At 44.4% G+C, this 12,485-nt stretch overlaps 1 protein-coding gene across 1 annotated transcript in view; it reads left to right on the top strand.

Annotated features, from left to right (window-relative positions):
• ror1 (receptor tyrosine kinase-like orphan receptor 1) overlaps window positions 1-12,485 on the top strand; it is a 150,249-nt gene extending 137,764 nt beyond the window's left edge. Inside the window, exons 7-12 of the mRNA XM_079506051.1 lie at window positions 306-551; window positions 1,494-1,711; window positions 5,908-6,090; window positions 6,520-6,747; window positions 7,476-7,840; window positions 8,214-12,485. Of these exons, the coding sequence (XP_079362177.1) occupies window positions 306-551; window positions 1,494-1,711; window positions 5,908-6,090; window positions 6,520-6,747; window positions 7,476-7,840; window positions 8,214-8,910 (1,937 nt within the window). The 3' untranslated portion in view covers window positions 8,911-12,485. The remainder of the gene's footprint in view (window positions 1-305; window positions 552-1,493; window positions 1,712-5,907; window positions 6,091-6,519; window positions 6,748-7,475; window positions 7,841-8,213) is intronic.

Below are 12,485 nucleotides of genomic sequence, written 5' to 3'. Positions count from 1 at the left end.
TTGACTTTCACGTTTGGTTATAAACATATAAATATATCAGTAAATACCCTACTCATGAATTGTGACGCTTTTACGTCTTAAAAAGGGTGTTTGCTACTGTGGTTAGTACAGAGATTGTCAGGGACATACAAAGACATGTCATCCCTGGACCGCTCTATTATCAAGAGTGCATTAGGACGGTGTTGCGATGTGTCAGATAATAATTATGATCCATATAAGGATATACAAACCAAGATTCATTTTCTTAGCCTCCTTCATATCATCATCCTACCCTCTTTCCTGATTATTTTTCGCTCTCTCTGCAGATCACAAATGTTTCAATAGCACTGGATCAGATTACCGTGGTACAGTCAGTGTGACAAGGTCAGGGCGACAGTGTCAGCCATGGAACTCCCAGTACCCTCACAGCCATACCTACCTCGCCCTCCGCTACGCAGAACTCAACGGGGGACACTCGTACTGCCGCAACCCAGGGAACAAGCATGATGCCCCCTGGTGCTTCACGCTGGATGAGGGTGTCCGCATGGAGCTCTGTGACATAGCCGTCTGTGGTGAGGCACTTTACTAGAGCACACGTTGGCAACATATGGCGGCCCTTTGACCTTCTCAACATTCTAAAAGGCAGCAGCACTATGTTAATGCTTTGGAGCGAAATTATTTTAACTACTTGTCTACTCCAATTAGTAGTACTAATTAATAATTACTAGGCATGTAACGATTCACTCAACTCACAATACGATTCGAATCACGATATTAGGTTCACAATACGATTTTCCGCGATGTTTTAATTCTTTCTCTACCAGGTCCGTATATATACGTACCCCCCAGCTAGGGGGCGTTATTTGCTAGGTCCGTATATATATGGACCCCAACGTATACTCCGCGTATATAATGGTTGAGCCCCAGAGCTGCTTTTAGCATTGATGCGGTTGCTATGCAACGCCTCCATCACCACCAGCTATGGCACGTTAAATACGTACAAGCAGGATTTTCAAACATACATAAGTCGGAATCCATGAGGAGAGCTGTCCGTGGTGGATCTTCAGCCATACAAAGTTCGGATGTCATTTGTGACTAAATATTCAGGCTGTTAAATTTGCAATTTGTAGTCTAATATTGCTGTTGACTATCAGCAATGAACTCAAAATACGCATCAGAAGCATTATAGAGTCATTTGAACTTGTTTCAGTGGCCTCTCGTTGAAGAAAATCTGTACTGTTCCAAAGACCAATTCACCAATCTATATATTGCAATTATACAACAGTTACCTTTAAAACTAAGAAAATCGCTGGAAAAACATATTTTTTGAATGACAGATGACCACAAATGTCCCAAGAAACTAGCTAGCCTAGCCACCGAGTTTGCTGCGCTCTGGGAGAACAGAGCAGCTGAATTCTTTATTTTGATTAGGTGTGGAGTGGTGCTCGTTTGAAGATTTCTTCCTGGAAACGACCTGTTGTATAATTGACGTTATTTCTCATCCATACACACAGATCATAAGGAGAAGCATGGTGGAAGCAACATGGAGATCCTATACATCCTAGTCCCCAGTGTAGCCATCCCACTGGCCATCGCCCTGCTCTTCTTCTTCATCTGTGTGTGCCGCAACAACCAGAAGTCCGCCAGGCCCCCCGCTCCGCGCCAGCCCAAACCAGTCCGCGGGCAAAACGTGGAGATGTCCATGCTCACTACCGCATATAACAAGCCTAAGGTAAAGTCAAAACAACAACACACACACACGCGCGCGCGCGCACGCGCACGCACACATGCGCGCGCACACACACACACACACACACACACACACACACACACACACACACACACACACACACACACACACACACACACACACACACACACACAAAGAAAGAAGGAAAAAAAAGAAAAACATACCAGACAAAGATCTGTACACTACCAGCACACACACACACACACACACACACGCGCGCGCACAACTGTTCTAGAGTGTGCTCCTGTGGGCTGTGTTAGTGTTACGGTGCGTCTGTGTGTTTGCAATGAGAGAGGAATAGGCAGACAGAGCAGGCGGTGTGACCAATGATGCTTTCACGGTGTGCTCTATCTGATGAAGCCATGATGCATTCAGGACAGCCTGTGAGGGTACAGAAGAGTTGGCTGTAACTCTCTGGGAAGTCTAATATACAACCCACTGCATCCAAAATAGCACACACTGCTGTACCTTACAAAGAGAGAATAGTACACTCTACAAAGAATGAGGCTGGAATGACGCTTCTATGAAACATGTGGATAATGTACAATATATTTTTGTTACGTACAGTAAGTACAATGGTAGCCACTACAGGACCTCCCATCATAATTATATCTAGCATGCATCTCAGTTCTCTCTCTCCCTCTCTTTTGCTACTTTCAGCAGAAAGAACATATGGGGCTAATAATACAGACAGACATCTTCTGACTGACTGCCATTGTCTCATTCCTGCATTCCTTGCTTACACAGCAGTACATAGGCCCAATATGCATGCGCACGCACGCACGCATGCACACACACGCACGCACACGCACGCACACGCGCACACGCGCGCACACACACACACACACACACACACACACACACACACACACACACACACACACACACACACACACACACACATAAACACACACACATAAACACACATAAACACACACACATAAACACACATAAACACACACACACACACACACACACAGAGAGAGAGAGAGAAAGATGTGGTGAATTTAAATGAGCGCTCTCCTCTGTTTATCTTTATAAGTAATAATGGTAGACTGCAGAGTGAGTCAAAATACTGGCACAATCCTCTCTGTTCCAACAGGTCTAACATTGGGAAGCAGCACGTGTGTGTGTGTGTGTGTGTGTGTGTGTGTGTGTGTGTGTGTGTGTGTGTGTGTGTGTGTGTGTGTGTGTGTGTGTGTGTGTGTGTGTGTGTGTGTGTGTGTGTGTGTGTGTGTGTGTGTGTGTGTGTGTGTGTGTGTGTGTGTGTGTGTGTGTGTGTGGATTCAGTGACAGTCTTTTCACATGTACAGTGCTACTACGTGTGCATGTGACTGAAAAAGATTCTGGCTATTCATGCATATTATTGGTATTTATTCATCCACTTAATCCCTTTGTACTTCATGGACTGGTGTCCCCCAGGGGTCTATACTTGGCCCACTCCCTTTTCCATTCTACACCTAATCTCTTTGCCGAAAGTATAGCAGATCTACAAGCTCACAACCCGGCACATTGTGAGCTTGTAGGTCGGTTATTTTCGTCAAATGTTTGCCTATTAATGACATGCCCAGAAAAGGGGTGCTGTGGCTGATCTGTGTGCGTGCGTGCTTACTGTATGTGTGAGTGAGACGTTCCTGGCAGAGAGTTCTGATCTGTATCATCAGAGCCGAGCACAGTCCAGGAATGTTCAGCTGCAACCCTTTCTCTGCTGGTTTCTCTCTCTCTCTCCCTTTCTCTACCTCCCCAATTCGATCTGCATTATATCTATCTCCCTCCTTTTTTCTGTTTCCAGCTCATTCCCAATCCCCCCCCCCCCCCCCCCCCTTCTTTCTCTTCATAATATCTCTCACGGGATCTCTTTTTCATTCTACCCTTTTCTCTCATTTGCTGGCTTTCTCTATCTCTCTCTCTCTCTCTCTCTCTCTCCCTCACTGTCCTCAGGTCTCTCGTCAGATCAGCCTCTCTCTCTCTCTGTTTTGCTTTCTTCTCCCTTTCCGTCCCCTCCCTCTCTCCCAGGACGTCTTAGTAATGGTAAACATGAGGCATGTCTTGCCAGCCAACACATAGCTCTTATTAGAATCCCTATCATATTCCAGCCAGTCACATCAGGCCTGTTTATATTCCCGACTGCCTCCCTGTTTGATGAGTTATCCAATTGTGTCTGTGTGTGTGTGTGTGTGTGTGTGTGTGGGGGGGGGGGGGTAGGCTAATGTCTCTGACCATACAGCCAGCAGCTGTAGACACAAGCGTGGAAAGGCTTTGTGTCATTGTTGCACAGAAGACATTTTCACTGACACACTTTGCAGAGAGTAGTGAAGACAAGCTGGAAGGGGAACTGTACTTGTTTTTTGATGCCATGCCTTTCTCCCCACCCTCACTACTTCCACTGTGTTTCCTGCCAACGCAGCAGGCCTTGCTCTAAGGTCATTCAGAGGTCGTTGCCTATGATGATCTTTACCCACACAAACATACACGCACAACCTGCATGCTTTGAGGAAGATCTGAGGGTTTGGGTGTGGGGAACAAACTCCTAACTAAAAACATCTGTCTCTTTCAAAACATCAGCAACCTCCCCCCCACCCACCCACGCAGGCAGGCAGGCAGGCAGACAGACAGACACAGTACCAGCACCTACTCCGCAACAACCCCCTTCAGTGCCTAATCGACCTATCCTCCCCTCAGGAATTTCATTATTCATCAAGGAGTTCCCGGAATTTCAAACTCTCTGCCAACCCGCCGCCTGTCCTTCTCACCTTTTATCTCCTCCCAAGCGCACACACACACACACGCACGCACGCACGCATGCGCACACACACACACACACACACACACACACACACACACACACACACGCTTACACACTCTCACACACTCACACACACTCACAGTCTCACACACACTCACATTCACACATGCACCCTGCAAAGCAGATTCACTCTCTTGGATCACCTGGATAGCTTTTAGATTGAAGAGATGCTGGCTGAAGTCTGCTCACATTATAAGGCATGGAAGACAAACAAAGAGCATTAGCCCTTCAAAGAGCACGCTCCAATATTCTAATATCCCCACCCCACACTCACCACAGAGCTGCGCTCAGCTAAACCCTGTGGGCGTCTGTCTGGTGTCTCTGCTTTTTACTTTGAACGTGCAATTCAAGCGTCGCTGGCCAATGTCGATGACAGACTGGCGTTCCAAGAAGGGCGCATGAGCACATGTGTTTGGATATTTACCACAGTGGGGTTTTGTTGAATTGACTGTCATTGGACACGCAGGTCATGAAGAATACTATGTGACTTTGGCTTTGTATGTTGTTCTCCTGAGAGTAGAATAATAATTCTCGGAATTTAGAATTGAAATGAATGCTTTTGCGTCATTCCAGGTCATGAAAACATTTTCTGACCATATAATTAAATGATGACATTAACTTTTTTTTATTTTTAAGAAGAAAATGTTAAAGCTTACCGTACCACATTTTGGCAGGACACCTGCATATGAAATCATTGCTAGATGAGATATGTCCTCCATCTCTGCCATAGCTTAACTGAAAATAACAGCCCGCTATTCTGTTCAATTAGATTTGGGTCTACAATCAAAACCGTCTATTATGCCCTTTCCAGTAAGCTGCTGTTGTCATGGTCCAGTTCACAACTCAATGGAAAGCAGCAGTTTTTTGTGTTATTCCTGGAGACCCGTATTCTGCAACTGTAACTGCTTGGAAATTAATTACCCACAATTTATCTAAAAGCTACCAAGACTGCTTGTCAGTTAATTGAGTGGTGCACATTTTTACAAGATTTAAGAGCTGATGTTTTGGGGTTTGGTCCAGTTTGCTTGTAGAAAGATGCTGAGTCACAGAGATTATATAAATGTATTCAGCCTGATTGTGATAATTATCAGCTCTCCAGGCTCCAGGCTTCCCTCTTTCTTTCATAATCACATGTACTGTATTGCACGCACACGCACACACACGCACACACACACACACACACACAAACTGTAGACACTTACTCACTGTTACATTAGGCAGTTTGCCTGCATCAAATTAGAACCAGCACCAATGTAAACTGTATGTCCACATTTTCCCATTCTGGGACAATTATGATCAATGTATTACAGACCTGAAAATGAAAATAATGATATACGTTTCCCTCTCCGTCATGCTTCTCTTGTCTCTCCAGACTAGTAAGGCCAAAGAGCTTCCCCTGTCGGCTGTGCGTTTCATGGAGGAACTTGGGGAGTGCATCCTGGGGAAGATTTATAAGGGTCACCTGTACCTGCCAGGCATGGACCAGGCACAGCTTGTGGCCATTAAAACGCTTAAGGATTTCACCAATACCCAATCATGGGGTGAATTCCAGCAGGTAAGATATATCGCAAGCATCCACCAAATATTTAAAAGTATAAAACATTTGTGAATAATTTTGCTGTAGGCAGCATGCACACAACTGTTGGTGCTGATCGATCCTGCGGTTTGTGACATTATCTCTAGACACACACACACACACACACACACACACACACACACACACACACACACACACACACACACACACACCCCCCCCCAAGGCCATAATACATTCCACCAAAGTCTGATATTTCATAAGTTTGGATGTAAAACAAAAGTCCATATACAAATCAAATGGGCAGCCTCGGGCACGCACACACACACGCTTGCGCATGGCGCACACGCACACACGTCACACACACACACACACACACCCCCTATCAGATGGCTAACCACTTGTCGAGCCATTTCACTTTTGACAAATGCCTTCTGCTTCTCAACACAGGAGGCGACCGTGCTAGCTGAATTGCACCACCCCAACGTGGTGTGCTTGCTCGGCGTGGTGACCCAGGAGCAGCCCGTCTGCATGCTCTTTGAGTTCCTGCCCCAAGGCGACCTGCACGAGTTCCTCATCATGCGTTCGCCACACTCTGACGTGGGCTGCAGCAGCGACGAGGACGGCACGGTGAAATCCAGCCTCGACCACGGAGACTTCCTCCACATGGCTATACAGGTATGACTTTTACCCATTCTGGGCGGGAACCCCTTTTGGTGTTAGCATTATGTTATGCTTTAGCTATTGAAAAGTAGCAGATCTACAAGCTCATAGCGCGCCACCGAGTGGCGCGCTACGAGCTTGTAGGTCAGCTATTTTTGAAAAATCGAAGAACGACTGACATAGAAACATAGCTTTTTCAGAAAACTGTCAGGATGTAGAAGACATTTTTAGAATCTGATCTCAGGTCAAAATGGGTTAACCAATGAAACCCTACACGTAGCTGACCGGAATCCCCCAGGGCTCTATACTAGGCAGAAAAAGACGAAGCCGAAGCAGACAACCCGCTCCAAGTTAGAGAGAATATCCGTATAGGTGCAAGGTCCGATGATACATGATAGAAAGAAGAAAATACCACCACTCAATTCACATGATTGATTTACCTTTGATGGACAGACAGCGAACATCTATAGGCTACTAGGCACCCTCCTGTTTCCGCTCTCCAACAGAATATATTTACTGTAAATATTGTTGGCTATTTTCACAGAATGTTCACCCCAGAATAGGGACACTAGGGTTCGAGTGGTTCTAAAATGTTTTTGCCTGCACATCCATTTGGAATCATAAGATTCAATTCCAATGATCTATCCACACTTTTTAAAGATAACTTGTGAGAAACTTTTAATGAAAAATCATTTTACTCGGGGGTCTGATAACATTTTCTAACCTAACTTAATCCTCCGTAGGTGGCTGCTGGCATGGAGTACCTAGCCAGCCACTTCTACATCCACAAGGACCTGGCTGCTCGGAACATTCTAGTAGGCGAACAGCTCCATGTCAAGATCTCTGACCTGGGCCTGTCTAGGGAGATCTACTCTTCAGACTACTACCGGGTTCAACCCAAAGCCCTGGTACCCATCCGCTGGATGCCCCCCGAGGCCATTGCCTACGGAAAGTTTACCACTGACTCGGACATCTGGTCATTTGGCGTGGTGCTCTGGGAGATCTTCAGCTACGGCCTTCAGCCTTACTACGGCTTCTCCAATCAGGAAGTGATGGAGATGGTGAGGAAGAGGCAGCTGCTGCCCTGCCCTGAGGATTGTCCACCCAGGTATAGCCAAAACTTATGCCGACTTGATTTGTATCACACAATGTTGAAAAGTAGAACGGGAAGAATGGTGAAAATAAAATAAATTGTTATAGTCGTTAAAAAATAAAAATATTATTAACCCAGCTGAATGTGTCCTGCTGCCATACACTTACAATGTCTAGTGTTATGAAGTACTGATAAAGAAATAAGTAAAAATAGTTAAAGCTACAGTTTATCTGAAAAACTCAGTAGTGAAGATGGGTCAAATCCTCAAAACTTAACACAGCACTATAGTGAGTCAAATGCACAGAAATAGAACCAATCTATTGTAAATCTGCTGTGATAGTTCCTGGATGCATCAACCTTAAAGGTTATACAAATTGTTGTCTCGCAGGGTTTATGGCCTGATGACCGAGTGCTGGCAGGAGGGACCCGCACGTCGCCCCCGCTTCAAAGACATCCACTCCCGTCTGCGGACCTGGGAGGGGCATTCGTCCCATGCCAGTTCCAGCACACCCTCCGGGGGAGGGGGTAACGCCACCACCCAGACCACCTCGCTGAGCGCCAGCCCCGTCAGCAACCTCAGCAACCCCCGCTACGCTGCAGCCGCGGCAGCTGCAGGGTACCTCTACCCGGCCCAGGCCCTCGCCCCGCCGGGCCAGATGGGTCAGATCCCGCCAGGCTGGACCCCCGTGGCGGTGCCCCAGACCCACCAGCGGTTCATCCCAGTCAACGGCTATCCTATCCCACCGGGCTACGCGGCTTTTCCAGCCCACTTCCAAGCCCAGATCCAGGCACCCCGGGTCGTTCAGCACCATCTCCCACCTCCAAAGAGCCGCTCGCCAAGCAGTGCCAGCGGCTCCACCAGCACGGGCCATGTCAGTAACGTGCCCTCCACCACGGGCTCCAACCACGACGCCAACACACCACTGCTCTCTCACTGCGTGGTGCCGGGGAACATGGGTCAAGTATACGGACAAGTGACCCAGAAGGGCATGATGATGATGGACCATAATAATACACTGCTGGCCTCGGACCCCAACAGACTGATGTACGACAACAACACTGTTGTCATCGTTGCAGACCTGTAGAAAGACTGTCTCTGCGCCAGGACCTATTTTACTCTGGGACAGACTCTTACGGGGAAAAAAATGTTGTTTGTACTCTGGACACGTGGGGACCCACCAGAAACGTAGCTGTCCCGTCCCCCAGTTTTAAGAAACACTGCCACCGTATATATACACAGCTATTTGACTTTTTAATGCATTGTTATTGAAAGTAAATGTACTTCGTTTGTTTGAAAATGTGCCCTTATTATTTTAACCTTTGTGTAAATACAGTCCATAAAAATCCAGAGTGAATGAAATGCAGGTATATTCAAAGGAACATTTTATTAAGGAGAATGCGTTTTAAGCAGAGAAAAGTATTTTGTGAGAGTAAACTAGCAATATGGACATTTACATAATAGAATCTGTGTGCCTTTCAACAGCATATGAGATTGTGATGCTGAGCTTATAAAATGCACGTATTTTACATACAATACATTCTGTACAATGTACAACAAGGTAGTGTACATTAGGTGCTTGTGACAGACACAAGACTGAGTGAAAAGACAAATCGAACAAACGGGATGGGTTGTCTTTTACTGAACAGACAAGACAAGTTATTAGCTTGGTGAACACATGAATCTACAACACGTGCCTTCCTCCTTCGTGAATTTAATGTTTATAATGACTACAAGAACGAGCCACATCCGTTGACTGTTTGTGACACACATCTTCAGCTCCAAGACTATCAGACTAATGATTGGCTAGTAGAAACTACAGATCTGTAGATGAGTCTGTGAGTGGTACGTTGGCCAACATTGCTTATCCAGGACTTGTTATATCTTGCAGAAAGCATGTCATCATGTTCACTATAATGCCTGACTTACACTTAAAATCGCCGATCTACAAGCTTGTAGATCTGCTATTTTTGCAATGTGCAACCAAGTATAAAGCAGGCATAAATATCCACCACTAGTCAACCTTCCCACATGTGTACAAGGATTGTTTTAGCATGCCTGCCTAGCTTGTCCTGGATGAGGAGCAGAGTATTTGTACACCGAGCTGGATGTGTCTCTGTATGTCGTCTCCTAGTCTTTTCCTATAATATGGTCTACTCTGTTTCCTTCCTTCATTTACGATTTGCTTCCCTTTGCTCTCCACCCTGCTCAACAGCTCTTACACGCTTCCTACCTCCTCACTTCTTTCAAGGTTGTTTGACCCAGTGTAGGTGAAGCTGTGTGTAAACTCCTTAATTTATTCATGTTTATTTTGTACCATTATATAGGTCTAATTCTCTTGGCCTTATATACCGCCTTTCTTTATCATTTCTCTGTTGCTGTCCATTGTTTCCATAATGTTTTAAATGGAAATGATGTGATGGCAATGCCCAAGGAAACTGTGTGCCAGTGGGAGTTCCTCCAAGAGGGCACATAAGGCAATAACTACAGTGATTTATAAATGTACTAAAGGGGGGAAATGGAATTCTGCTTAGATAGCAAAGAACAACCCTACTCGTATGGAGAGTGTAGCATGGTGTAGGTTCTAAAAAGAAAGATAATTGAATGTGTTGAGGATTAGTGTAACACTTTGTACATATGTCATGTCCACATAGCATTTACTCCCAATATCATTTTGTCATATGAAGTACGTATGAGTGGTAATGGAATAATTCTCGATTCTATATAATCACAAACAGGATGCTGCAGATCTTTTATTTTGGTCTTAGTTGGAGAGGGGAGTTTATTTTTGATGAGATGGACTACATGGTCATGGATTTCATCTTTCATTTCAGAGAAACCTCACAGACGCAGCTACAATATGGAACAGATATCACCTGAGTTTGAATGTGTGTGTTGCTATACAGTTGTTATCGCTACAGCTGCACGTGTCTGTGTAGTAGACAATCATTGTTTGTTTTGTTGCCATGGTTATATTGAGGGTTCCTGTCTGTATGTGCTACACTGAACAGTAGCCCATAGATAACTTTTCCTTAGTTGTTAACATTTGAACATTTAGGCAACTCTGACATTTCATGGTGGCCACACACCTGTGCAAAAACAAAAACAGTGGCTTTTAGTATTTGGCTTAATTTTACATGCATTTAATGTATTTTAACTGTTGTACCTCATTGTCGTTAATTAGAGTTTAAAACGGCATGTTTCCAATACATTCATCATGTCATATTTGTCTAAATTAATTTTCTTTTTATCAGGGTAAAAAGTAAAATAAGATGTTTGTTGGTGTACTATTGGTACCTGTTATCAATCATGATCTTTGGTGTGGACAGGCAGTATTTGAACAGTGGATGTTAGTGGAGTATGCAGAGATAATAAGCAGTACCAGTCTGACCTTAAAGTGAAAATCCTAAAACAGAACTGTCTTAAAATATACTGTACCAATCAATGAATGTGAACATGAACAGCTCCCGATAAACGTACTGTATGACTAGAAAAACAGTGTTTATTTTATGGCAAAACCAACAGCTGCATATTTTACCTACAAGGCTACAACTGAACATTATTTCATAGAAGTGCTATGACAAACCAGAATTCTACCCACACATTCCTGCGAAATGCCTTTGCACACAGTTGGTAGTCTGAGTCTCGAGACAGGCTGTTGACAGTTTTCAAATGCTTCCACCATACAGTCTGCAACAGAAGCGTTGAAAAACGCAGACTATAAAGCGGAATGCCTCCACACGTGTGCACTCACCCTCCATTTCGTCTTTGCAGTCATGTAAATTTGTCCTACTTTAAATTATACGTCGCTTGTAGATCTGCTATTTTGGGTGCAACACCAGTATGCAAACCAAATTTAAATCGGGCATAATTCGGCTATGCAGCCTATAGGACTGGTTTACCAACCATCATCAGCATAGTCTAAGCGCTGTCTTTGGGACAATTATTCTCAAATTGGGTTCCGGGGTTCCCAGCAAAATGAGAAACCGATTAAACACTTAATCCCTATTGTATTTTTCAGCTATTCAAAACATAGTAAATGTGATGCGCTGTGAGCTTCTAGATGGGCTGTTTTCTAAAACTGTTGGTGTCCCTACCTAGGACAAAATATTTTCAAATGGGGGTCCGAGGCCAAATACATATCAATTTAGGGGTCCTTGACATGAAAATGTTTCAGAACAACAGCTTTAGGACACAGGCTTGTTCCTGTTCACATATCTGGATTGTACTGTATGTAAATCTGTGGATTTTCTCTTTAAGGTTTTGTCTTTTTGTTACTTTCTATCCATCTATCCTCTGAAGCAGATTGACCTACCTAGGTATCTGGAATTTCATACAGGTATCCTCCAACGTGTGTACCTGATGCAGTTCAAAAACCACTTGTACACAAGACTGTGAATCTTAGGCAAATCTAGATAGTTTTGTATCTGGCAGAAGAAGAAAAGAAAACGTAATTGTGCCATTTTTATTTTATTCTAGATCCATTTCAGTCTTTTAAGATAATTTTCAAGCAACGTTTGTTTAGAAAACAGTGTATCCATAACAAAAGGTTTACAGTCATATCCTTTTGACCAAGAGAGGCCTTTTCTTTGTATTTTGCCTGAACATTTTTGCACAGATGTTTTCTATTGCAGAATCATTTATTAAATGATGTTGTTTGGA

Source organism: Electrona antarctica (assembly GCF_951216825.1).
Source record: "Electrona antarctica genome assembly, chromosome: 7".
Taxonomy (NCBI): Eukaryota; Metazoa; Chordata; class Actinopteri; order Myctophiformes; family Myctophidae; genus Electrona; species Electrona antarctica.
Note: the sequence above shows the minus strand (reverse complement) of the source record. Positions and strands in the feature narration are given on the sequence as shown.